The sequence below is a fragment of the Thermothelomyces heterothallicus genome (assembly GCF_042370625.1).
Source record: "Thermothelomyces heterothallicus CBS 202.75 unplaced genomic scaffold P884_scaffold_11, whole genome shotgun sequence".
NCBI classification, from domain to species: domain Eukaryota; kingdom Fungi; phylum Ascomycota; class Sordariomycetes; order Sordariales; family Chaetomiaceae; genus Thermothelomyces; species Thermothelomyces heterothallicus.
In genome coordinates, this window is record NW_027192572.1 from 380235 (window position 1) to 406682 (window position 26448).

At 57.1% G+C, this 26448-nt stretch overlaps 8 protein-coding genes across 8 annotated transcripts; 4 read left to right on the forward strand and 4 right to left on the reverse strand.

Annotated features, from left to right (window-relative positions):
* The first annotated feature begins 214 nt into the window (after positions 1–214).
* Positions 215–2987, forward strand: P884DRAFT_259584 (uncharacterized protein). The gene is made up of 2 exons (XM_069441362.1): positions 215–1010; positions 1077–2987. Exons 1-2 carry the CDS (start codon positions 587–589, stop codon positions 2498–2500), a joined length of 1848 nt encoding a protein of 615 aa, XP_069297538.1. The 5' UTR covers positions 215–586; the 3' UTR covers positions 2501–2987.
* A 220-nt stretch (positions 2988–3207) lies between these two features.
* On the reverse strand, positions 3208–4917 carry P884DRAFT_200776 (glycosyltransferase family 31 protein; the record flags this gene model as incomplete). Its single annotated transcript, XM_069438318.1, has 1 exon — positions 3208–4917. The coding sequence occupies one exon, from the start codon at positions 4915–4917 to the stop codon at positions 3208–3210; it is 1710 nt and encodes a 569-aa protein (XP_069297539.1).
* Positions 4918–7449: 2532 nt separating this feature from the next.
* On the reverse strand, positions 7450–9504 carry P884DRAFT_200646 (uncharacterized protein; the record flags this gene model as incomplete). Its single annotated transcript, XM_069438310.1, has 1 exon — positions 7450–9504. One exon carries the CDS (start codon positions 9502–9504, stop codon positions 7450–7452), a length of 2055 nt encoding a protein of 684 aa, XP_069297540.1.
* Positions 9505–11570: 2066 nt separating this feature from the next.
* P884DRAFT_299768 (VIT family-domain-containing protein) lies at positions 11571–12496 on the forward strand (the record flags this gene model as incomplete). Its single annotated transcript, XM_069444708.1, has 2 exons — positions 11571–11929; positions 12013–12496. The coding sequence occupies 2 exons, from the start codon at positions 11571–11573 to the stop codon at positions 12494–12496; spliced, it is 843 nt and encodes a 280-aa protein (XP_069297541.1).
* Positions 12497–12730: 234 nt separating this feature from the next.
* On the reverse strand, positions 12731–15911 carry P884DRAFT_259589 (BRO1-like domain-containing protein). The gene is made up of 5 exons (XM_069441363.1): positions 15779–15911; positions 15470–15710; positions 14679–15387; positions 13359–14610; positions 12731–13302 (listed from the first exon to the last, which is right to left on the reverse strand). The coding sequence occupies exons 1-5, from the start codon at positions 15784–15786 to the stop codon at positions 12906–12908; spliced, it is 2607 nt and encodes an 868-aa protein (XP_069297542.1). The 5' UTR covers positions 15787–15911; the 3' UTR covers positions 12731–12905.
* Positions 15912–19267: 3356 nt separating this feature from the next.
* On the forward strand, positions 19268–21294 carry P884DRAFT_200325 (cytochrome P450; the record flags this gene model as incomplete). The annotated part of the gene is made up of 4 exons (XM_069438290.1): positions 19268–19646; positions 19786–20511; positions 20638–20719; positions 20886–21294. 4 exons carry the CDS (start codon positions 19268–19270, stop codon positions 21292–21294), a joined length of 1596 nt encoding a protein of 531 aa, XP_069297543.1.
* A 1686-nt stretch (positions 21295–22980) lies between these two features.
* On the forward strand, positions 22981–24179 carry P884DRAFT_200576 (chaperonin 10-like protein; the record flags this gene model as incomplete). The annotated part of the gene is made up of 2 exons (XM_069438306.1): positions 22981–23118; positions 23274–24179. The coding sequence occupies 2 exons, from the start codon at positions 22981–22983 to the stop codon at positions 24177–24179; spliced, it is 1044 nt and encodes a 347-aa protein (XP_069297544.1).
* A 316-nt stretch (positions 24180–24495) lies between these two features.
* Positions 24496–26363, reverse strand: P884DRAFT_243373 (major facilitator superfamily domain-containing protein). The gene is made up of 3 exons (XM_069440315.1): positions 26055–26363; positions 25752–25969; positions 24496–25659 (listed from the first exon to the last, which is right to left on the reverse strand). Exons 1-3 carry the CDS (start codon positions 26285–26287, stop codon positions 24665–24667), a joined length of 1446 nt encoding a protein of 481 aa, XP_069297545.1. The 5' UTR covers positions 26288–26363; the 3' UTR covers positions 24496–24664.
* Positions 26364–26448: the final 85 nt, after the last annotated feature.

Below are 26448 nucleotides of genomic sequence, written 5' to 3' on the forward strand. Positions count from 1 at the left end.
AGAGCGGAAAGCTATATTTGTACAACTTTCTGACACTGTAGGCATTCCTTTTTGCGACAACAGAGTCGTCTAGTCTCTACGCCCTAGGCATGTGTTTCATCCGATGATTGTCCATCATTAGAAAGCCGAGGAATTACAGGGAATGCCGTGTTTCTTCAGCCCCACAGTGCCCACCAGCACTGCCACCTATTTAACTCTTTGTTGGCGCGGGGCATGTGGGCTGTGAGTAGGCGGTGCCACAGCCGCGCCACATTATGACGTTGGCATCGCTCGCCCCTCCTCAACTCCACGGGTACCTGAGCTCAGCAACAACGGAGCCTAGATCTGGACGATGACCAGCTCGACAGACAAAATCACCAAAACTGTATACGTATAGGTTAGTCTTTCATAATCAATTTTGCCCGAGGCAGTTCTCCGTCGCAAGCGCTCTCTTTCGAAACCCGGTTTCTGTATAAACAGGAGCAGAGAGACCACTCAGAGACCCCCCCGCCTTCATTCCTGCTGCAGTGTTGCACCACGCCTCAGCTCCCGTGCTCCATCACCCCATCGACAGTCAAATCATCGGCTACTCTTCTGAACCGACGAGATGAGCTCAAACGAGAAGAAATCGGGCGAGCAGCAGTATTTTCCGCCTCCGCCTCCAGGCCCGCCGCCGGTACAGGCCACGCAAACGAGCCCTCTGAAGCACCCCGACGAGACTCCCCTTCCCGATTACCCTGTTCCCGAATTCGCCCCCCCACCGGCAGCTGCAGAGGAAGACATCTACAACGCATCCCCGGTTGACGAGCATCCTACAAGATGGGGTCACGACCATGGCCATCATGCTGAGGAAGGCGAGGGAGAAGCAAAGAAGAAGTCGAACAGGCTTTCCGCGTTCGGCCATGCTATCACCAGCAAGGTTGCCGGCCCCGTCAACGCCCTTGCGAACAAATTTGGATCCGAAGGCTTCATGCCAGAGTCTCTAGACAAGGAATGCGAGAAGGCGGCCAGGATTCTCAGGAGCTTTTGCAGTAAGCAACACTGTTGAAAAGCCACCCATGCATCGCCGCCCGCCGACTGACCTTTTGTTTTTCCAGAGGAGGGCATCTATACCGACGATTCCGTCCCTCCGGCAGCGACAACTCCTGCCGAGACAGCCGGTCCTCAACAGACGTCAAGCAAGCCGCCCGCGTCACCCTCGAGCAAAGCAAAGAAGTCCCACGCCCTCCTGACCATTCCCTCCAAGGTAATCGCCCGCGCCCAGGGCCTCGCAATTTTCACCGCTGTCCGCCTAGGCTTCCAAGCAACCGGCTCCAGCGGCAGCGGCATCCTGATCGCGCGTCTCGACGACGGCAGCTGGTCGCCGCCCTCGGGCATCCAGATCACCTCTATCGGTGCCGGTTTCGTCGCGGGCGTGGACATTTACGACTGCGTCCTCGTGATCAACACGCGCGAGGCCCTCGACATGTTCATCAAGATACGCGTGAGCCTCGGCTCCGACCTAGCCGTTACTGCCGGGCCCTTCGGCGCTGGTGGCGCTTTGGATTGGGGTTTACCCGCTGGCGGCGACCGACAACGAGGAAAAGAAGCCAAAGGCAGCGCCAACCCCTCGTCCGGGGCAGCCACCCTCGCTCCATCGCCCCTCTCGGCCGATAACACGCACTTCCAAACCCCTCCGGTGACGGAGGATCTAGACGAGGATGACTACGACGACGGCGGCAAAGGCAAGCACCCGGCTCGCCGGCCTAGCCCCTTCCGCGACGCGCTCAAGAAGCCCGTCTACAGCTACATCAAGTCCCGCGGCTTTTACGCCGGCGTGCAGATCGACGGTACCATCATTGCCCCGCGCGACAGGGCCAACGCGGAAGTTTACGGCAAGGGCGTTTCGGTGGGCAGAATCCTGCGCGGTGAGGTGCCGGCCCGGAGCCTTGCGAATCTCGCCCACCAGCAGCATGGTGGGGCCCAGTCGACCCGGCCTGGCGGCGCGAAGATCCTCTACGACGTCTTGAGGGGTGCCGAGCAAGGGTGGAAGGGCCATGGTCAACAACAACAACAACAAGAGGCAGCTGGCCAACAGGCGCCACCATATTCTGCACAAAGTGGAACTGTGAGTCCGGGGTACGGCGGGCCCAGTCCCGCGTTTGGCGCTCCACCTGGGACGGGCGGGGCGCCGACAAGCGCGTGGGTCCCCCCTCCGCCTCCTCCCGGGCCTCCCCCGGCTGCTGCTTCCGGCTCAACCGCGGCGCAAGGCGTGTACGGTGTCACGGCGGGGATGAAGGATTTGGGAATCGGATCTTCCTCGGGCGTCGCGCCTCCCCCGGACGTGGGCACTTCATCCGCGGCGGCAGCAAAGGCTGCCGAAGCCGCTGCCGAGGCGGCGCGTGCGCAGCAGGAAGAGGAAGCCTATCCGCCGCCGCCGTCGTACTCGGAACCGCCGGCCGAGGATGACCTCCCGCCTGCGTACGAGGAGGACGAGAGGTACAAACACTTTGCAAGCGATAGCAAGACTGGGCTGCATTGACGGGGAGGAGAAGGTATTGCACATTTGAGGTGATGCGGAACAACAGCTCTGACCTCGTCGAGCGTTTGGTTTTCCACTCAGATGTCTTCCTTATCTATTCCGCTCAGTTATTTCAACGTGATTTTCGAGAACCTTGATTAGCAAGTTTTCTAGCGCAGCGTAATTAGTATCTAGGAAACTCAGAGCGACTAAGTAGTCGTATTTGATGCTTCTCCATTTCCATTCGACAGGACCGCCTTGTTTTTGACATTGAGAAAACAATAATTATTTCTCTTATTAATTATAGCAACAAACATTGCCGTTAATTAGTGGTGTGATTGAAATGATTATGCCCTACAAGTACGTTGGGCAATTAAGACCTCTTCAAGGTAATTACTTGAACCTCGGCATGGTCGCATGGCAATCAAAGACGTCTTTTCATCTGTTCGTTCCCAACTGGTATGAATACATAGGAAGGCCTTGCCAAAACCCAACCACACATCCCAGCGATTTCTTCGCCGCACCCTGCAGCAACGCCGACCTGGACCCGCCCGCATACTTAAATACATCATCATAACGCCTCATATTCTTGTATGTACCTCCCTAGGGTCGGCCAGCGTACCGGCAGCAAAACTGTAAAGAATAACTCAGAGAAGGGCATCTTTGTGAACCCCACCGACATAGAATGGAAGAGCATGAAGTATAAAGGAAAAGGGAGAAAACAAGCTTCATGCCTCTGGCAGCCACACAATCTCAATGATGCCATCGCGATGGTTCATTGGTGTCCCGTCGGGGTTCGTCCACCGCGAGTCGTTGTGCTTACCCACGTAGACCTGGCTGACGCTGCCGTCCGGGTTGACGGTGGCTTCGAGCAGCTCCCAGGCGATCTTGCGGCCCGTGTTGTGCAGCGACGGGCGCTGGGGCCCCATGCGGAAGTCGAGGTTCCAGCCCTTGTCTTCGGGCGCCGCGCGGAAGGTCCGCTCGAACTGGTTGAGGTCGAAGTCGATGCCGCGCGGGTAGTAGGCGACGCTGTAGCCGTTGGAGATGATGAAGCCGTCGGCCGTCTGGAAGCGCTGGAAGGTGCAGTCCTCGCCGCAGGCGTGCGCCACCTTGGTGTACTGGAAGGGGCGGGCGAGGTGCCAGATGCCGCCGCGGTAGTGGTGCAGCGAGAGGGGCTTAATGCCGGACTCGTAGAAGCCGGACGGATCGCCCATGATGTCGAGCTGCCAGAGGTCGTTGAGCAGCGTGAGCTTGACCTCGGAGTTTTGGTAGATGCAATTGCGCAGCATGATGTCGCCCTGCGGGCCCCAGCCCGTGTTGGACTCCTGGATCTTCTGCTCCGAGCTGCAGTTCTCGAAGTTCTCGGCGATGATCTTGGCCATGGGCCGGCTCAAGAACACACCGGCGCCGCCAAATGCTTGCGGACCGTGGCGCTCAATGTTATTGACGTCTTCGGAGAAAGTGCCGATGTACATGGGCCTCTCGTGGTCGTACTGGGCGAACCTGTCGGCGAGCGCGTGGAACGACGGGAAGAAGGTGTCGTCGTCGCAGATGACCAACCACTTCCTGCGGGGCCGTTCGGGGTGGTTGTAGAGGGTGGGCGCGAGAGCCAGATAGCGCACCGCCATGATCAGGCTGGAGCTCGAGTGATACACGTCCACGTCGATGCCGACGGAGCTGAGCTTGTTGTACGCATCTTCAAGCTGCTCCGGTTGGGCGTCGACCAGGAGCAGAACGAGCTTCCCGCCGTTGGAGTTGCCCTTGCCGTCCGTAAGCCAGTACGACCACTCGTTGATCGGGCTGGTCCGGGGGTCGGTGAATCTCTGGTAGGTGGTTGAGACGCCAAACATGAAGTCGGAAGCGTTGGCCGTGGCGGGGTACGGAGACTTGGTGACGGGCGCAAGGAGGGGCTCCGGGCACGTCTCGGCCTCGTACTTCTTGTTCACGTCCACCACCTTGACGGCGTCGACTAGGAAGTCCTGCTGGAGCCGCGTAATGGACCTTCTCGGAATGTCTTGGCGGCTAGCTTGGATGTATCGCTTGGTGTATTCAAACGTCTCCTGGAGCCCAAATTGTTGCTGCCACCTCCGGAGGCGATCCATGTCGTAGTCGCAAGTCATGACGCGCGACGAGCTCGACGGCGTCGGCTTGGAATCCTCCGCTGTAACCTTCTTCTCGCCTTGTTCCTCCTGCTTCGGCGGATGGTCCACGGGGCCACCCCAGCCCGCGGACTCGGGATGGCCCAACGGTTTTTGCAGCGACATGGCCTCCCGGGCTGATGCAGCTGTCTTGACGATGGCTGACTGTACATCCACCTCTGACCGGAGGACTACCCCACCAACCGCAAGCATGGCGATCGTGAGGATGACGGCTCTTGTGAAGGTATTCCGCATGCTGAAGCAGCGGTTCCGGTGTTTCGCAACGCCCAACCCCATCATGGCGCTTTACTTATTGTTAATACGGCCCCAGATGATCTTACTGGTGAGTCGAAATCCAGATCGCCCAAAGGGGCGATCTTCGAATCGCGGGGCGGCCGAGAGAAGCGGAATTGGCAATCGCGCCTCCGGCTTTGGAAGTACGGCGTGGCGGCTCAGCAGTCTGTCAGGAAGGCGCGGCTTGCCGGCCCCCGCCGAGGGCAAGCGCGCTCAAGTGGCGTAAAGAGGGTAAGGGTTCTCAGCAGAGATCTCTATTAATTAGGCTCCCTCGTTCTCGGGCGGGAATGGGATGTCAGATTTCTTTCACCGCCAAATAGCAGAGAACCACCTCGCAGAAACGAAAAGATGGGATGGAACGGGGTAAGTGAGCGATAGGAGAGGCGAGAGAAACAGAAACGAAACGAGCGCAAGGAGTAAAAGGACGCAGGGACACAAAAAGGCACAACGGGAGCGGGTGTTACAATGTTGAGGACTGATTCAGGAATCGCAAGGGGCGAACCGGAGAGCAAGGATGCACCAAGTAGTCGGCGATCTTCAGGGGACTTGCAACGCCCATATCATGGTTCGCTGGCCGACGAGGGCCGTGATTCCACAGTTGTTCGAGCGGGTCAACATTACGCGGCCACACACGGTGGGGATGGAAGTCACCACTGCTAAAATCGACTTCTCAAACCTTCTATGTTTACGAAGCATCGCCAGGAGACGATGGATGTGGAGCCGCCACGGTGTGGGTTCATACGGTGCGAGCCAATTCGAGTTATCATTACGGCGATATGAAACGACGGTACCAAAGGGAAAGAAGCCTGAGGATCCCATCTCTAGAGGATGTGAGATGCTGTAAGCCGCCTCGGTGATCACGGAGGAGCGTGCCAATCGAGTAGTTCCGTTTGGCAAGTCGTCGGAGGTCCTGCGACCGAGACAAACAATCTACAGGAGTTTGCACGGTTCGCTGTGGCCACCCGTCTTGCCTCTTGCCTGATGGCGGGATATGCACCGCCCCCTGGGGCAAGGCATGCCACAACTTACGTCCGAGATTAGCATGATCTTCGACATTATCCCAGTTTGTCGTTGGGGATTGGCCCGTAAACGGCCACGAATCACTCTTCTACAGTAAGCCCAGCCACCCTCCACCTCTCTCGTGTCGTGTACGCAGTAACTTTTTTTTATCTCCCTTTGCAAAACCAATCGCTGGCGATGGCGGACTCGAGCTTCTTCGATGGGGCCCGGTTAGCTCCGTGTACGCTATCCTTACCACAGTACACTAGCCCAAACCCACCTCTCTGGTTCGTAATTTAGGGCCCAGAGCCCATCCCTTCACCCTTGAGGATTGACGATGAGGTCATTGGCGGGGCTCGGTCGAACCTTCGGTACCGGTTTCAGATCAACTGGGGCTGTCCCTTGTAATCCGTGCTCCAGTGGCTTTGTGAAAGTGGGCCTTCGCGTAATTCACGGACCGCTGAGGAATGCAGATCTTCCAAGGCGTTTTTACTCTTAATTACACTAAAGGTCGGAGCGATCTGCAAGGACGGTTTTTGGATGATATTGCCGTGCGCTTTCTTTCAGCCTCCTCGATGCAGGTAATAGCAAGCGAAAGGGTTGGCCGCCTCCAATCAGTTCTTTAAAAATATATTAGAAAATTTCCTCAAGGCCGCTCATCCCTCGCTCGGTCACACTCCACGATCGATATTGACTTCTGGTGGTCTTGCCGCGATTGCCTCCACCTCTGTACGGATTACATTGCTACTTGCTCTGTCCGTGGGGTGTTAAAGTGCGAAGCTTAATACACTTGTAGTGCACGCGTACCTATATACGAGGACCTTGTAGCAACGGTCTCATCGACTGGGAACGATTGCCGTGCTAGAGCAAACCACTAACTAATGCCAAGAAGACAAAAGCCAAGCGCCAAGGATTGAATAGCTCCCGCTCGCCAAGTGTTAACGTTAGGAGGGGTACTATACACTACGGATTACATAGTACACTAACGAAGTTGGACCAAAGCAAAGAGCGATCGGTGCCTCGGTACTTTGCAGAAGTACAAGTAGGCAAGAGGCGGGGCGCACAGCTTATACATAGATCAATTTAGGGAGAGAGTTGATCTTCACACAGATCATGAGGAGTGATAACGTTATGAGGCAAGGGCTGATACCCGCAGTGACCGGATCCGGATGTTGCTGACAAGAAAACAACTGCTGCTGCTGCTTGTCAAAAGTGGAGGCGGCAGGTTCCATCCACTGCAATCGGCAAGTTGCGCCCCAACTTCCACTCATATCTTATCTCCTCTGCGGTCTTCAATGGGATCGAACGCTTTCGAACGCTCGAACCACTCTCATTCACTCTACTTGAAACGGCAAACAGCCAACAACCAACCGCCAAAAGTATCTGCAAGCTCTGGGTGCCCTGTCATACCTGCCACCGACGCACTTTCACCATAGCGACGCCCACCCCCCAGTGTACCAATAACAACTTGGAGATCGACCGCTACAAATCCGGTAATTATTTAGAGCTTTCAGCTCACACTATCCGTACACCAGAGCTTTAAATCAGCCTGAATCCCTTCAGTTCCCCTGCCCTCCAATTCTCCCACCTCCCCACAGTCCTGCAAGCCTCTACCACCACCCCGGTGTCACAGACGAGAACAGGCGGTGGTGCAAACCGCACCCGGCTCCCTCTCCCACCACCCCCGCCAGCAAGGCCGCCAGAAGAGCCATCACGCCCGCCAAGAAGGATCTCAAAAACCGCCTTCATCCGCACCAGCACAACCCTCGTCCTGGCCCCGCTCACGTCCATCATGAACTTGATCACCCCTTCCTCCTTCTCCCCATCCTCCTCCCCTTTCTTATCCTCCACCTCGTGGTGCTGTAGACAGCACCCTTGCTCCCCCCGCCGTGGGCCGCTACCCTCACCACCGCGGTGGCCCCAACCGAAGATCTCGACGACCTCGACCGGGCGCGACGACGCGACGAGGCGGAACCAGTCCTCGGCCCGCCGCACGCGTGCCGCGGCGCCGGGGCTGAGACCGGGGAAGGCCCATCGGAGGGACTTGGTCCACGGTCTGGTTTGCTCCGCAGCGTCGCCGTCGTAGGAGGAGGAGGAGGCGCGGCGGGCCGCGTAGCGGCGCGAGGCGTCCGATTCGGAGCAGTAGATGCAGGCCAGGGATGCCGCCTCTTCCCGATCGCGCGGCGGTGGCGGAGCATGGCCGTTGCTGAGCTTGCGACGCTTGGCGGGAAGGAGGAGAGCGTCGTCGCTCGGGAGTCCTGAGCCGCTCCCTGTCTCGGGAGCGGCGGCGGCGGCGGCTCCCTGAGAGGGGGCGCTGCGCTGCTGCTCGAGGCGTCGTTTAGCCGCGGCGAGCTTGGCGCTGACCGATCGGAGGAAGAGGCTGCTGGGTGTGCTCATGCCGAGGATTCTCTCCATCTGAGCGAGGCTTGGTGGCGGTTGCAGATCGTTCTCGAGCGCCATAATCTGGTTCTGCGCTGTGGCGGCCTCCCGGGCCGTGAGCGTAGCAATCGCCGCATCGCGAGCTTTTGTGGCGAGAGTGCTGGCGAACAGCGAGGGCATATGCCTCGACGGTTGGGCCTTGTCACTGGCGTCTTGCAACGCGTTGTCGAACTCCCACCACCATCTGGATGCCGCGTCTACACCACTCGGCTGACCCTCGTCGGCCGGTACGGTTACCGCCATTCTCCACCGGACAAGCATCCCTCTGCATGCCGTAGTCATAGCGTCAAAGAATCTTGGCTCGATGCCGACTTCCTGTCGCAAATCCTCTAGCAGCTTATGCACTTCACCCTTCTGCGTCTCCGCGAGTCCAGCAGTGGGCCTCTCAGCAAGTATGCGTAGGAGTACAATCCCGACAACCTCAGAGGTATATTCGCTGAAATGCGGTGCTTCCCAGCTGCGGCCGGAATGTGCCATGATGATCATCTTCTTTGCCGTCACACTCGTCACACTGGCCCCGGCAGCCGCACAGGCGTTTCCGTCTCCACCATGCTCGCCTCCCCGGCCTTCGGACCCCGGCCCGTGACTGTGTAGACATCCGGATGCCGCGGGCGGTGGGCTCCTCAATCTCGCCCGGCTCGCGGACCGCTTTTCCAGATATGCCTCCGTAGCGTGCTGCTCGGCCTGCTCCGCCTCGCCGGACAGCCTCCGCAACTCCCGCAGCGCCGCCCCGCCGCCAAGCAGGTGCAGGATGCGGACGACACCGTCGCGGACCCGGACCCAGCGCGCCACTTCGTCGCGGAAGCACGCCTCGCAATAGACATTTCCCGGGCGGGCGGGCGCCCTGCGGATGCTGTAATATATCGGCGGTGGGTCGATGCCGAGGTCCCAGATTCCGGGGCCGGCTTCGGGAGTGTGGTCGGGTGCTGGAGGTGGCGGCGGCGGCGGCGGCTGAGCCGGCCCAGGTTCCGAACCTGGAGAGATATGGTAAGAGCTATTTGCGAATGCGGGATCGAGGAGCGTAAATAAACCTGGGACCTTGTCTGTGGCGACTGGAGGTGGGCGCCGGTTTTTGGGCCGTTTCTTGGAGCCTTTGAGGAGCTTGGGAACCTTTGGCATGGGGCCAGGCCCGGTTGGGATGTAGTCCTCGTCCATTTCCTTGTCGTGGGGATCGGCTTCCCCATCTTCACCGAGGTCTTCTTCCCCCCTCGCGGGCGACGTTGAGGGAGAGAGGGATGCGGTATCTCGAGGACGCGGGCTCGGAACATGCTGCCAAAAGACGACGCCACCATTACGCCTCCCTATTCCCGTCGTCAGATTGGCCCCCTTGTGGTCTTTCTCTCTTCTCGCAAGCTCAGGGTCCGGTGCTGAATCAACCGACGACTCGGAAGTTCCATAGAGTTCCTTCCGCGTGACATGCTGTGCAGCATGTGGCCGGTCCGACACTCTCAACCTCGTTCCTTGTTTTACACAGGTCGTCCCCGGTTTTGGCGACGGGTCGTTCAGCACAGATTCGCGCTTGCGCTTCCCGCTGGAAGTGGGCGTTGTTGTCTCGTATCTGGCCGTGCCATTCCCGGGCTCGGCGATCGCTTTTCTCCCGACTTTTACCCCTTGAACCGCTGCCTCCCCCAGCATAGAAGCACGTTCCTCGAGAGCATCGATTAGAGTTGTCTCATTCGTTTGAGCGCCGGCTACTTGCGCCGCCCGAGCTCTTGTCACGCGCCCAACGGGGATGGACTCGTTCTTATCGGTCGCTTTTCCTCCTGCCATAATTAATTAAATTCGGCGCTCAAGGCTTACGGGAGGAAGGAGTCTGAAGATTTTCGTTTTGCCAAAGGTCAAGAGGTTGGACAGTTTCGATCTCGGCCAATAGTTGATATCAATGGCCGGTCGTTCGAACGTTTGCTGGTTTCTGTTTTCTTCTTTTGGTAAGTTTATCAGGTGGTTGAATTGCGGCTCAAAGGGAGACGATAGTGGCTTGATGTTGCCTCATTCTCCGCTATGCGGCCACGGCTACCAATGCAGCTGATGACCTGTGTGATAATTAGTGCTTTGCGACGAGTCGGCCTTGTGTATTAACGAAACGGAGTTTCCTAGCAATGCGCAACAGGAGCCGTCTTATTCGGGAATTGACGAGCATTTTAACTGGTACGCTGTCCACACCGCTCAGACTCCTAGATCGGGCAAACCAAAGTAAATCGCTTTGAGGGTAGCGAGTCATGTTCAACTCTTCTTGTGGAAGCTCAGTGGTACTACGTTCCGGTTCTTTGTGATTTGAATCGAGCCGTCTTTGTTAGACAAAACCAGCGTGGGTTGAAACAATGGATATGGCCGTTTTCGGCACATCATGCCAGACTCCACCGAGTTCGGTCAGGATGGCTATTCGATTGGAGTCAAAAAGCAATCAAAGCAAACGCAATTGGACATTGGAAATTCCAAAGCAGCGCAACTAGTATGTTTTCGCAAAGATTCGGTCTTGTATAATTAATCCTTGATTCGGTCCCCAAGAATCAGATAAGAATTCGTAGGAGGGATTCCAGTGTGAAGGGGAGGCCGCAGGGGAGGGATGAACTTCTTTCGCTTGCGTGTTGCACAGTCCACATGGGCCAATTACATGCACGTATTTGTAATTAGCGAGCCATGACGCTTGGAAGAGCTGCCCCGAATAGTTCACGATGTCAAGATGAAGGCAAGGCTTATCTAGCAGATTCAATTGAAGCTATTACTTGGCACTGATCTTACACGGCCTGTTCGTAATCGTCATCCAAGAAAAGGCACCATTTTCTTCCCAAGCATTCCATATACTTCTGCTGACTGGGGCTCTAACCCCTAACCCTTGCGGGTGACTTGGAGCGCCACCTCGTGTGCAACTTCCAGCTTCGAATATCACGCCATGCGTGCAACAACAACCATCGTGGGCACCTTTACGGCAACGTCTTAGTCGACGCCGATAAGTAAGCGCCGAGCAAGTTCAAGACTGCAAAGCAGCGAGGAAATACCCTCTGATACCCGATGCCCCAAGAAGACAACTCGTTCTCGCTCACAATCCGCAACTGCGGCGATACAAACGTGAGCACTGAAGAGACTGGTCACATAATTAACCTCACCAGACTCATCGACGCGACAACCTCAGCACTAAACTTTCAATCACCGTCGCACAGCTAAGTGCTTGGGCCAATTGACCGTAAAACAGGGACAAAAAAAAGTCAAAGAAAAAAAAAATGTCCCACTCCTCCGAAGAGACGCCGCTCCTCTCGGCCGGGCTCAGCTCGCCCGAGCGCCCGCCGCCGTCGACATCGTCGCGGGTCCGCCCCAAGATGGTCAACCGTATGACATCGAGCGCGCCGCAGCCGGAGCGGCCGCACGTCGAGGCACACATGGGCCAGTACGACAGCATCATGCGCGACGTCATCATCGGCTTCTCGGACGGCCTGACGGTGCCCTTCGCCCTGACCGCCGGCCTGTCCTCGCTCGGCGACTCGAGGATCGTCATCATGGGCGGCCTCGCCGAGCTCTGCAGCGGCATGATCAGTATGGGCCTAGGCGCCTACCTGGCGGCCGATACCGAGCGGCAGCATTGGTACGTTAATTTATCATTCCCCCCCCCGGGAAAAGCCTAAGAATCGAAGAATTAAATTAGTCCTGACTTCCTCCTCTCCGCAGGGAAGCCGAACTGGAGCGCGAGTCCGCCGAGGTCGACGCGTGCCCGGCCGTGGAGCGCGCCGAGATCTACGACATCCTCGCCCGCTACGGCGTCGGCCGCGAGGCCGCCGCCCCGCTGGTGGCCGAGCTGACGGCCTCCAAGGACCGGTGGGTGCGCTTCATGATGGACTTTGAGCTGCGCCTGCCCGAGCCCGACGTCGGCCGCGCCTGGGCCTCGGCCGCCACCATGGGGCTGAGTTACTTCGTCGGCGGCCTGATCCCGATGCTGCCCTACTTCTTCCTGAGCCGCACCGACCGCGCCCTGCTCGTCTCGGTCGCCATCACCGTCGTCATCCTGCTCATCTTCGGCTTCCTCAAGAACTGGCTGGCCATCCGCACCCGCAAGGCCGGCCTTTGGGGCTCCGTACAGACCCTGATCGTCGGTGCGCTCGCTGCCGGGACGAGCTACGCCATCGTCCGCGCGCTGGATCACGGGAATGTGTAAGTCGCAGGATCTACGGAAGGAATTTGGGACGGCGTTGGGGATCGAGTCATGTCATGGGCGCTTGCTCGGGGTTGTACCATTAGTATCAAGTCCGGGCCGCTCCTCCCGATCGTGACGATTAATGCCTGGGAATGATCATCGCTTTCTATCCACATGTTGAGGTTGATAAACCGGCACGGGAGATGGGAATGGAACGGGAGAGTCCGTTTCGAAAAATAGAGAGCTGAAATAGAAGCATAATATAATTACCACCCGCACAAGTGCCTATAGCAGGCGTTGTCTTGACAGAACGTCTGTGTCGTGTAGTTAGGTACCAGAGCGTCGCATAACCAGGCACGTTTCTCCCAGTTTGCGGCAGTATAACCAAGCCGTGTTTGACATCGCGCCATAATTTCAAGCCCTAGGCTTTCTAACCAAACCGAATCCCGGAATTCGGATCCCATGTTCCTCTTACTGGAGGGTTTCCACTACCTTGCCTCCCAGCCGCCGGAGCGCTGCTCACCCCAGCAGCGGGAGGCCCTGAGAATCTTATTCCCATTTCTGGCGTCCACGCACCTTGCATTGCGGCCACGGGAGCGACGGGTGGCTTTGGCCGAGGTTGTTGCTGTTGGACATTGTCTGCCCAGCTTTGGATCTGCGCCTCTACAGGTGGCGGGCTCTGGTGGGCGTGGGCACTATTTTGACGCGGTTCCGGGGGCTGTGTCTGTGTGTAGTAGGAGGCTGGATTCGGGCTCTGGTACGAATTGGACTGTGGCGACTGCGCTGGGCCGAGCGAAAGGGATGCAAGCGGTGGCATTGATATTTCACTGGGATATGTTAGTTATCACCATCGGGCCATGCTGACGTACTGGTGGTGACCTACTCTTCCAGGGCGCGCGCCTCCTTCCTCCGCTCGTTGACCCAGTGGCGTGCCTGGTTGCGGAATGCTTCCACGATCCTACTCAGATCGTTATAGAACTTCCTCCCAACCTCGACATTGCTGACGATTTCCTTGTACTTGTAGTACGCACTGTCGAGCCGCTGTAGCGCTTTTTCCCTCTCATGATTCCCCTTCTCCCCTATGCTTCTCTTCTGCGCCTCGAATTCACGGTTGGCGCGCTGGAGGTCTGCGACTAATTTTTCCTGATCTGCACGCTCCTTCTCTACCACCTCAAGCTCAGGCTCGTACAAGCGGTCCAGGCGCTTGTCGAAGAAATCTTCAAAATGCGCCGGCACGATGGGGGTGTTTGGGTATGTACGCTCCAGGCGCGCTGCTTCCTCAAGAATATCCGTTTTGATGTCATCAGCTCGGCTTCTGGCCCTGAGAGATTCGACCCGTTTTCTCCTTCGGGACTCCAGGCGTAAGATATCGTTGTACACTCCTCTCAGCCTTCCTATGGCTGGCTTGAGGGCCTCGGGAATATCGGTTTTCCTGCTATTCGGGATGTAGTCCATGATCCCCCTATCAGGACCGGCGAGGATGGCCAGCGTATCCTTGACGGCGGCAAACTTCTCTCGCACCACTGCATCGCTAGAAGTACTGGATGCAAAGTAACCGTCGATCTCGGCCGCTTGGTTCCACAACCTGGCCCCGCCATCACGACTCGGATCTAGCCGAGATTCTGGCCTCGTCCAGCGCTGGGTACCATGTTTCAGCCGCAGCTTCTTGTCTTCTTCTTCTTCGGCTGCCAGAAGCGCTTTTCCTTCTTCAAATATCATCTTGTCGCTCGCGCACAGCTTTTCAATATCCGTGAGCCCACGCTGGAGCCGGTTGATGGCATCTGCTTGGCGAATCTCGTCGGCGTGTTGGACAAGCGTGCCGGGTAAACCCAAAGGCTTTTCAAGCGCCTGCAGTGAACCGGGCAGATTCAGGCTGGAGAGGATTTCATGGAGTTTGTCCGTCATTGACTCGAGCTCGGCGACAATATTGTTGTTAACCAGGCGGTCCCGCCGCTCGTCATATATCGAAACGGCGACATGGACAGAAAATGGGACAAGCTTGGTGAAAAGGGCGGGCCCAAACTCGGCGTGGTCTCCCAGATACTCATAAGGGTTGGCGACCTGAGGCGGAACTCGTGCAACAGCCATGTTGGCACGCTCGAGAATCTTCAGCTCCGGTTTTGGCGGAACAACCTCTACCGGCAGTTAGTGCTGTTTCATGGAGGGAAGGGAAAAAAATCACACGAAAAAGAAAGAAACCTACGGAGGTAGATAACGTCGTTGTCCTTCTCGGCCCGTTTCAAGTCGTTCTCCAACCGTTTCTTGAGACCCTGGAGGTCTTCCACGACGGCCTTGTTAATGTAGCCTCCCTTGCACTCCCTCAGGCCCTCGTTGACGCAGGCGATGGCATCGGCCAGCCGGGCCACCTCCTCGCCGTACCGTTTCTTCTCCAGACAATCGCAGGCGGCACGGTACTGCGCGGCGGCGGCAAAGTGGTGATGCTTCGCGCTCATGTGGTGGATCCAAGCCGAGCTGATGGCCTCGCTACGCATCGCCGCATCGCCTGCCAGGTTGTAGAGATCCGAGACGCGCGCCGCCAGCTTGGCGATGGAGGCGTCCTTGTACCCGTCCATCACGGCCTTCTGCCAGAAGCACTCCTGGCTCTGGGCCAAGAACAACTGAATCAGAGACTCCAAAGTTGCCTCATCCATGTCGTCAGGAGGGTTGGGCATCCGTAGCTCGGGAAGAATCTCGGTCTTCATGTGGTTGAGAACCCCTGCCGCTTGCGAAAAGTAGCTCGCGGCGGTTTTGAGTCCCTCGGTGTTGCTCCGATTGGAGGCCACGGCTAGCTGCGAGTATAGCGCGGCGAGGTTGAAGAGAATATTCATGAGCTCATACTTGAGGTTATTCTGCACGAGGGGGTGTTCGGTGTGGTAACCGAGCGCGGGATACCAGGTGAAGTCGACGCCAATCTGTGCAGCAAGTACTGGTGTCAGTGTGCGGTTCGTGAAGAGGGGCCGGGCCGGGCAGCATGGGAAGGAGAGGGGAATATACATCGATCGGGAATTTCCCGCTCATCCACACCAGTTGTCCCGCGTATGTTTGGAGCCTCTTGATGCCACTGGGGTGGGCGTCGCGCGAGTTGACGGCGTCCCGGCGCAAGGCGTCGATGGTTTCGAGGTCATGGCGGAACATGTCCGGGTGCTGATCATACTTTTTCGAGATGTACTGGCGGATCGAGGGGGCGAGCGAAATCTGGGTCGACTTCCGGAAAGGAATCGACAGGATGTTGGAGCTGCAGCCATCATCGTGAAAGGTCAGATCGAAGAATCTTTGTCGGGCCAACGTTCGTCGGCTACTCACGCAGTCATTTTCAGTATGCTGCGACTCCGCGCTGCAGAGAGCTCCTGGGAATGGCTTCGGTTTCGCAAAGGAAAGCCTTTTTCTGGGCCCTGGGCGCTCAGCTGTAGCAGCTGATGTCATTGGGCTGGCCCCCTGAACTTTTGGGGAGGGGGTTGATGGATGAGTGTTTGGCGGGGTAGTTCGGGCGCAGGGCCCAGGCAACGCTTGCGCAACCAAGTCAAACCCCACATGCAGCCACACTTGGGTTGACAGCCTTATATCCAAGGCTGAATGAAGCTGCCCATTTCACCTGGTTTCCTGTTAATATCGTCTTTGGCCTTCAGGTTTTCCAACCAGTGCGAATTGGAACTTGTAAAGTCAATTCATCAACAGACGCTTCGTATATGCAATTTTCTAGAACTTCCCCAGTAATCTGGCTACACGCGGTCCCAACAATCACACTGACTTCTGAAGGCGTCTTCTTGCTCTAGTGTGCGAACGACTCTATTTTGAAGCACAGCAGCCGTTCTCAGGCTTAAAATCGACCAGGGCAGCATCAACGAGAAGGGCTAGCCTGGATAGAGATAAATGGGAGACGAACCTCCCGCTTCAACGCCGCACAAAATGCTGATAATTTTCAGCTGATTCCTCCCATCTCTACTTATCGTCATCAGCTAGATTTTGTGCAGCCAGTCTTGTTCGTGGTCTATCCACCGTGGGCCATCTTACACTAATTATGTTCCGGCTTAGCTTTGGCCCCCAAGAAAGTTCAACGAGCGCGTCCGCATATTCGCTGTTTCAACTAGGTCTATTGGCCTCTCTTTCGAAATGGGCCAATGCCATCTACGCGTCGTTGTCCAGTCGCTTTAGCAGATGCTCGCGAAGGATTCTGCTTCCGAAGGGGATTCAAGGAGATCCCCGACACTGACGACAGTGCAATCTCGTTCAAGCCGTGAGACGTCGCCTCTTGCGAGCACCAAGTTTCCTTATTTGAGTGGCCATTGTTGTTGGAGGTGCTCTCGGCTCTCATTGCTTCTTTCAGTGCCGACTTCTCACATAGTTACTGTGGTGCTACCACCATGCATTCCGCCATTTAGGACGGCTACAGTTCAATTTCCGTGACTGCACAGCCTTAACTCAGTATCCTGTGCGTTTGATTCGTTGGTCTGTTGACACTCCTAGTCGGTAGCACAGATGAACCCCTATCTCAACGGCCTATTCTTGTTTCACAAACGCCTCCAAGATGTCGGGGCGCGGACGATTCTCACTCGACTTTATGGCTGAATTCTGCTAATCAGCTTCAACCTCCCAGGGCAACACAGTACAATGCTTCAGTTTGTATGTCCAAGGGTATTATTGAACATCACCCAGCGGCTCGTTCGTCGCTGCCGGTTCAACAACGCGGTTGCTGAGTCGTCCGCCTCTATTCAGGACGAGACAGTCGTTCTGATGGCGGAATCTGGCGGGACACCATTTCTGCCCAAGACTGCCACGGAGCATGGTGCGCGCATGCCTCTGAGCATACTGGGATTCGTTCCTATATCAAGCCCTTTTCTGTTCCAGTGGATGATGGTAAGGACACCAACCGCCAAATGTGACCGTCTTTTTACCTTTTCCAACTTTCAGCGCTGCCCTCGGTTTAGACGCCTGGATGAGACTGCAAGCGCTGCGTAACCAGAAACGGGACGCACAAGCTTTGCTTGAACCCCGGCGCCGGAGCTCATGCTCTGCATCATTGTCCCGGGTGACTGGACAGCAGTCAGGTCATAATTATGCATGGTCTCACAATGCAACACCTGTCACAAACTCGCCGCTCGTCCCCTCACCCCCGGATTTGTGGCAAGACATCGATGCCGATCTGTCAAGCCGACAGCACTGCGTGCCGCAATCAATCGTCGGTATTCGTCTGCCTTCGGCACCGGACCTATTGCATTTACTATTCCGAGACTGGGGCCAACTTTGGGGACTATTTTCGTCTCCAGCGGGGAGCCTTCCCTGGGATGCGACCTGCAAGCTGTAACACGTTTGCAGAGCTTTTTTCGTCCCAGCGCAGTAGTTGCGACACTCATGCCTGCTTCAACGACCCGACCGCCCGAGTTCCATTACTTAATTACGAACGTAATTACACATTAGTCGCGTTTGTGCCGGTATGGCGTTTCGGTCGCGCATTACTTCGCAAAAGCGGTTCGGACATCCCCAACCCATCATCCGCAAAATCTTCCACATCGGCCTTTTTAATGTTGTGAAACTCTCTCGTCTCTGTAGAAGAGTCACTCTAATCCTATCCCTGTCTGTATCTGGGAATGCACATACCCATTCAGCTAGTTCGGCGCCGGTTGCGCCCGCCAGCCCGACTATCGCAGCTTTCAGGGCCGCTGCGGCCCCAATCCAATACTCAATCCCCGACTAGCCTTATACTCGCTGTATGTCGGCTTGGCCACGGCTGACTGAAACCGGCACTTCTGCAAAGCCTGCGTCTTTGTTCTACGAGGGCTGTCCCGTCTCCTAAGGGAAATGAGGGAAGCTTTCACGGAGCGGAGCAGTCTTGCCGTGTTGTTGTTGTTGTTGTTGTTGTTGTTGTTGTTGTTTTTCTTTTGGGGGGGGGGGCCACCCACGAAGACCACCCTCCCACGACCCCGGTTCTTCCTTCGGGAGGGATGGAAGTTCTTAGTATAGGCTGCTTATGCCTGGTAAATGCGAGCTCTTGGTTGCCATCGAGCAAGAACTTTGGGCCCGGATTTCCCGCACGCTAAATGTGGAGGGGGGGAACACGGCATATCGAAGCTGACATCCTTCTAGGCTCAGATCATCAGAGCGGTCACGGACACCTGAGCAGATCGTCAAAGGTCGAATTTTAATCCGGGGTATGCCTCACAGAAACCTACTTAGGCGCCGCAGCAGTCCGTCTCATATCATTCATCTCATCCGTTCGTGAGCAAATCGGAACCGGCATGCAGTGCTGCTCGTGTAGGCATGTCAAATGCCGCTTTCAGCTGCAAATTGACACGTATAGCATCCTCGTCCCCACTCTGATGTTCCTCAGCCGCCGACTTGGGGACGGAGCGGCGCGAAACACTTCGGACTCTCTCCACGCTAGTCCTGGTTAACAAGACCGCCGCCAGCGTCATGGTTGTCCGTCAGCCCGAGCCTAAGATATGTGGCCTCCCTCATGAATATCAAACCACGTACAACATGGTCCCGGGTAACGAGCCTCCTCCTCCTCCTCCTCCGGTGAACATATCACATGCCGCAAGCCTGGCCGCCTCCGGATCCTGGAAGGAGCGACCTTATCAGACTGGTATAAACCACGCCAGGACAGGGCCAGCTGATGTGGAATATCTCGAATGTCTCTCTTTGCACCCTACTGAGCCCATAGCAGAACGCGAGCGAGGGGATTCAATAGGACCCTCAAGGCCTTCCTCAGAACACTTCTTTCCCCCGGTCTCTTACGGACTAAAGGTGCCAAGTCTGTCGACCCTTCCGCCGTCTTTCTTCTCCCGGGCCATCACGATGGAGGGACTTGCATTGATTCTGCTATACCTGGCTGTCCCGAGCCTTCTATTCTCGGCCGTCAAGAAGCTCATGTCGTGGAGAAAGAATCCCGGAACCAAGGCTCGATTCCCCGGACCGCGGCAGTTCCCCATCCTGGGTCGCGTACATGACCTGCCGCGATTCTCGCTCTGGCTGAAGTTCAAGGAATGGGCCGACATGTACGGGCCGATCTACTACACCCGGGCACTGGATCAACGGTTCGTCATCGTCTCGGACGAGAAGATTGCCGAGGAGCTGCTGGTGAAGAGGGGCCACATCTACTCGGGCCGGCCGCAGATCCGCTCGCTCATCAGGCACAAGGACGGTCCCGCGTATTCCGCCTTGATGGACCGCCATGGTACGTATTCCCCTCTTCTCCGTCTGTCCCAACCAACCCCCCCCCCCCAAACAAAAAAAAAAAAAAAAAAAAAAAAAATATACGGCCCGCTTCATTGCTGACAACACACTCGTCCCATTTTGTGTTTCACAAACCAAAGACATCTGGAAGGCACAGCGCAAATGGGTGCACGCGGCCATGGCCGAGGCGTACAAGCACCACTTCTACGGGCACGTGGAGCGCGAGACGAGGCGGTATTTGGGCCTGCTGCTGCTGGACCCGGCGCGGTTCCTCGACTACACGCGCGAGTACTGCGGGCGCGTCATGTCGCGGCTGGCCTGGGACGACGCGACGCAGGGGCGTGCCAACGGCGAGAGCGCCGACACGACGCTGCGCTGCATGAGCGTGTCGGGCCCCATCACCAACACGGCCACGCCCCTGTGGCACCTGCCCGCCTTCGCCAACCCATGGTACCGTTTCGAGATCCGCCGCGAGCGCGAGCAGCGCGCCTGGTGGCTCAGCAACTTCCGCCTGGCCAAGGACCGCATGCGGAGGGGCGACCTGCCCGGCGACACGTGGGCGTACCGCTACTTTGAGCAGGTCGGGAGGGAGGGGAACGGCGACCTCGACCAGACCGAGGACCAGGAGGTGTTTGCGAGCTGCATGATCGGCTTCCTCAACCTCGTCGGGGTCATTACCATCAGCGGGCCCCTGAAGTTCTTCCTCATGGCCATGGCCCTGCATCCGGACTGGCAAATCAAGGCGCAGGCCGAGATCGACCGCGTCTGCGGCGACCGCATGCCGACGATGCAGGACTTTGCCGATCTGCCGACGGTCCGGGCGTGCATGAAAGAGACGGTCCGGTGGAGGTCGAGTGTGCCCTTGGGTGAGTATCTTCTTCTTAATGAGTTGTATCGACTCTGTTTCCCATCTCTCCCGGAATCAATGATGAGAACTGAAAGGGGGAAACGGGGGGAGAAATGATAACCACTGACAGTTATATTCTTGCCAGGTGTCCCTCATCAAGCAGAGCGCGACGACGAGTACAGGGGGGTAAAGATCAAGAAGGGGACCGTTGTCCTCGCCTGCGAATGGTAAGGAGTCCGGACCTATACTACCATTCGAGACAGAAACGATACCCTTTCCTCTCTCTCCTTCTTTACAATCCCTCTTCCCCGCCCCACCCCTTCCCATTGTGGAAAAGGGGGTGAAAGAGAAAAAAAAATCTTCCGACTAATTCTCTTTCCTCTTATGAATCAGGGCCCTCAACCGCGTGCCGAGCCGGTATCCGGACGGGGACAGCTTCCGGCCAGAGCGCTGGCTAGAGCCCGGGTGGCCGACGTACCAGGAGCCGCTGACGCGGTACCCCAACTTCCGCGAGGGGCAGGCGATGCACACGTTCGGCTGGGGCCGCCGCACCTGCCTGGGCCAGCACCTGGTCGACGACGAGACCTTCGTCTTCGCCGCCGCCGTCCTGTGGGCCTTTGACCTCCGCCCCGAGGCCTGCCCGCGCACGGGCGAACCCGTGCCCATCGACAGCCAGGCGACCAACAGCCACGTCATCCTGGAACCCAGGCCGTACCAGCTCAGCATCCGCGTCCGCAGTGCCGAGCGGGGCAAGCGGGTGCTGGAGGGCTACCGTGAGGTCATGGGCGAGTTGAGGCTCTAATTAAGGATGGGGTGGAATGGTATAAAAGGCGGGATATAAGGGATTATTATCTTTTCTAGCAGTGTTGGGTGGTTGCTTGTGGCTGATCTCAGTAGAGGTAAGGGATCAGTCGTGAATATCTCCTACCCGGAGTTGCCGGTACTGAATGTGGGACGCTACTCGGGTTTCATTTCATTGCTCTCTAGTTCTTTCTCAGTTCTGTTTGTTCTTTCCCGTCTCTTTCGACTACCCCAGCATCACACACAGGGGATGAATGAATCTCTATCTCGGCTGTCACAAACAAACAAGTGATTGCTAGAGTCACCCCAAATATTAAGTGTGGCCATTCTGTCGGTATTAAGGCAAGAAGGCTCGCCACCACCGCCACGAGTATATTACCGTCCCCTTGTTTGGGTCGCACCGGGCCCACTGTGGTACGTTTGGAGGCCCTCAACGTCTGATAAAAACACAGGAATGGACGTCGATTCCCATTGTAGCGGCTGATCGTCTCTCCCCCGGACTTCCGCCCTGAGTAGATACTTTCCTATAACGAGTTCACTCGGCGATGTGCTGAACTATTGGACGCATATTAGATCACAACATATGGCGATGTTGGCTATTCACTTGCCCAGCTATTACAAATTCACTCGTGGCTTCTTTCGCTGCTTCAGCACACAGCTTTGGGGGTAATTAACCAATGTTCGACCACTGTCGCCGCCCTTGCGATGGTAAGCTGGGCCTATTATCCTCACTCCAGATATTGTACCTTGGAGTGAGTTGACGTTGGTGGAAATGCGTGCCGAATCATGGGCACGTTTGATAGGGGTAGATAGATCATAAGACTGCCTACTAGGATCAATTGAAGGGTCTGAAAAGGCCTTCTTTAGGTGTTTCCAAGATGAGAGAGGAGGCGCAGTTGCCTTGAGGCTCTTGCAAATAGGGTTGACAAACGGAAATCAAAACCACCATCCGTGTTATAACGGAGCGATTATAATGCAATTAATTAATATTTCTTCATGAAAACAAGCGCCGGCGGGAAGCAAAAGGATTCATTACAATCTCTCGGGAGCTTATTACCAAAATTCTAGTACCCTTGCAGCTTGACAAGGTCAGTTGCCATCGTCGTATGGCAAAATTACTTATGCAGCCACTGAATAATACAGCATCCGTTGCTCATTCACAAGCATATAGGGGGGCAAGAACTTTCCGCTGAGGGCGGCCACATGGTATCGGAATCGAAAAGTGAATAGCCAATTCGCCCATTGTCTCAAGTTGCTAATAATATAGCATAGCTATCTGTGACTGCCTCCGTTTAGGAGTTTCGGAAAACTATACTCGTATGATGATTGTGGGGTAATTAGCAGTGTAATTAAGTTCTGAACGTCGGCTTAAACAGCGCAACCGTGTGACTGAAAGGGGTAAAGTAGCCTGCTATATAATAATTACAGGCTAAGTGCGGAAAGCCAAGACTTGGGGCAAGGGGGACATGGGCTGGGGTGAGGAGAGTGTTGCTTTTTGAACTAACACGGACGGAGAATGACTTCCAGCTCGGGGATGTTCGAGTTCGTAACCGAAGTGGAGATCTCTCCCCATGCTTTTGCTTAAAAGCAAACTGAGACTTGATGAATGCCTTATCTGGGATCTGCTTTCCTCCCCAGCTCTTCTTCTTCTACGCGCGGTCCTGATACGGGGCAAAGCACACTCAAGATGCAACTACCGCTCGAGACGGAAGCTCTCGTGGTGCATGCACCGGGGGGCGACTTCGCCATGACGCCAATCGTGATCCAGGATCTGCGGCCGGACGAGCTGCTGGTGGAGATTAAGTACTCGGGCATCTGCCACACAGTACGTGTTCCTCTCGATGAAAGAAGAGAACAGGAAAAGGGGGGGAAATACGCTTTTTTAATTATTAACCCTGAAAGAGGGCAAAAGGGCAAAACGGAAACAAAAAAAGAATACAGATTATTAGAAAACAGCTAACCAGCCCATCTCACTTGCAGGACTTCTGGCTCCAGTCGGGCGCCGCCGGGCCGCTCGTCGAGTTCCCCGCGATTCCCGGGCACGAGGGGGCGGGCATCATCCGGGCGATCGGCTCGGAGGTCAAGGACAAGACGCTGCGCGTCGGGGACCGCGTTCTTCTCTCCTTCACCGCCTGCGGCGACTGCACGCCTTGCCGGGAGGAGCAGTTCAGCGGGTGCGCCGACTTTGCGCAGCTCAACTTGACGGGGCTCCGGCGGCCCGACGGGACCACGCCGGCGGCGCTGCGGGGCGACGGCCGGCCGGTGCGGAGCCAGTTCTTCGGGCAGTCCTCCTTCTCGCGCTTTTCGGCCGTCCACGAGCACTGCGTCGTCCGGTATCCGTTCCCGAAGGGAGAAGAAGAAGAGAAGGAGGAGGAGGAGGAGGAGGATACCCTGGCCCTCTATGCGCCCATGGGCTGCGGCTACCAGACCGGGGCGGGCACCATCCTCAACATTATGCGGCCGCGGCCGGAGCAGACGGTGGCCGTATTCGGCGCGGGGAGTGTCGGGTTCGCCGCAATCATGGCTGCCGCGGCCGTCTCGGTCAAGCAGGTCATCGCCGTCGACCTTGTGGAGCGGAAACTGGAGCTGGCCAAAGAGATGGGGGCGACCCACGCCATCAACACCGCCGCGCTCCAACAGGGCACAGTCGTGGACGAGATCCGACGCCTGACCGGCGGGAGGGGGGTGGACTTTGCCATCGATACCACGGGCGTGCCGTCGGTTGTCGAGAAGATGCTGGACTGCCTGGCGTACGGCGGGACCGCGGCATCGATCGGCGCTACGCCCATGGAAGCAAGGATCAGTGTGGACGTCGGGGCCTTCTTCGCCAACAAGAAGACGTGGATCGGCGTTGCCGAAGGAGATTCGCATCCCCCGAAGGTTTGATAATATAATTATCCCCGCCGCCCAGTTTTCCCTTCTTCCCCACCGCCACCCAAAAACAGCCCTCGTCGGACTCGTCTAACGGTCAACAGTTCATTCCCGAACTTATTGACCTCCATAAGCGAGGGAAGTTTCCGGTGGAGAGGATCAGTAAGGTATATCCTGTGGCTGATCTCAAAAAGGCCATCTCGGACATGAAGGACGGAACGGTAAGAGAGAGAAGCTTGCTTGTAGCCCCGTGTCCACTCGACTGCTAACACACCCAGGTTATCAAACCCATCATCCGGTTCTGAGAGGCGTGGTACTACGGATACCATAGCGTCGTAGTACTAGGACCGACACAATTGAAAAGGCTCTCAGGTTACTTTCAATGTCTGGTCCTGTTCATCCGGGTGTTCGTTATATGCCGTTATCAAAACCATGGCCCTCTCTTCCCTTTGGGAGAGTAGCCCCCCAGTCTCTACCTTCTTCTCTAGATGGATACTCTATCAGACCTTCTCCGAGTTCACCACATCCGGCTTGTCCCCACTGGCGTCCTCCGGCCCGGTTACCCCTCCTTTGCCCCCTGCTTCTCCCCCCTTCTCCGCCCCGACGTCCTCGCGCTTCTTCTCCCTGAGGCCGACCTCGGTGGTAGAGAAGGCGTCTACGACGCTGCGGTAGGGGGGTGCAAAGTTGACAGCCAGGGCATAGCTCCAGGCGGCGACGAAGAAGCAGAGGGGCACGAGCATGGAGAAGCCGGTGCCGCGGGCGTCGGCGGCGGCGCCCATGAGCGGGGGCACGCAGGCGCCGCCGAGCACGCCGGCGACGATCCAGCCGGAGCCGCGCTTGGTGTGGCGGCCGAGGCCGCGCATGCCCAGCGCTATGATGGTGGGGAAGCAGATGGACTCGAAGAACATGACGAGGTAGAGCATGCTCAGGCCCACGTTCCCCCGCTGGGTGATGGCGGGCGCCGAGAAGACGATGCACATGGTCATGAACAGGCCGAACACCTTGCGCGGCTTGATGAGCTGCATCATGGCGGCGCCGCCGAAGCGGCCGACGGCGAATCCGGCCTGGGACCCCGCCAGGAACTTGCTGCCGAGCGCCGAGTCCGTGTTGGGCCGCGTCTCGGTCGCGTAGTTGATAAAGTAGCCCGCGATGGCGACCTGGGCGCCCGTGTAGCAGAACTGAGCGAAGGCGGCGTGGAAGAGACGGTACTGGGTGTGGAAGGGCCGGTCGTCGGCGCCGGCGTGCGTCTCGGCCGCCTGGAAGGCCATGTCGGCGTCGGTAATCTCGGGGATGACGGAGAGGAAGAAGACACCGGCCAGCAGAAAGACGAAGCAGGCGATGGCCAGATACACCCACTGCACGTTGCGCAGGGCCGTCTGGTCGTCAAAAGTGAAGAAGACGTACGAGCCCAGGACCGGGGCCACGACGGTGCCAATGCCATTGAAGGCTTGGGCGACGTTGATTCGGATCTCGGAGAACTTGGGCGGGCCGCAGACTGTTATTGGGAGGAAGCGGTAAATCGGACCTCACGCGTCAGCGCCGAGACGTCTTCTCGAGTGAAGAAGAGGGAAGAAAACGAGGACGAACCTGTGATATACGGGTTGGCGGCCGTTTCGAGCGAGCCTAGGCCGTTGCCGATGATGAAGATGCAGACGCAGAAGCCGGCGAACGAATGGTGCATGATGGAGGGGATGGCGAGCAGGGCGCCGAGGCCGTACAGGAACAAGCCCCAGATGAAGACGGCGCGGTAGCCATAGTGCCTCAGAATCCATGCCGCGTGGCCAAGAGAAGCTAGCGGGTACGCCCTGGCAAAAAGAGTCGTTAGTCGTTCTCTTGGGTCCGAAAGAATACCTAGTAACCGTAGCCAAATCTTGAGATCCCGCTACTTACCCAAAATAGGCGGCCTGCAGCCCGGACGAGCGCGTCTTGGTGATGCCGAGGGTGTTCTGGAAGTGCTTGTTGAGCGTGTCGAGGAGGCCGTAGCTGAAGCCCCAGAGGAAGAACAGAATGGTGACGAGGCTTAGCGGATATAGCGACTCGCGTAGCGTCAACTCGGCCGCCTTGGTCCGCTGGTTGTCGGGCACCCGCAGCGACCGCCGCTTCCAGAACCCGCTCGACAGCATCGTATGTTTCTGGATGGTTTGAACTTCCACAATTCCGCAACTTTGGCAGCTTCCTGATGGGACAAGAGGAGAAAACAGGCACGATGCAAGTCAGGCACTGGGCTAAGTAAAGGTAGATACCTTACTGTGTAACCCGGATGATGATTCAGCCGGAGCGCCCC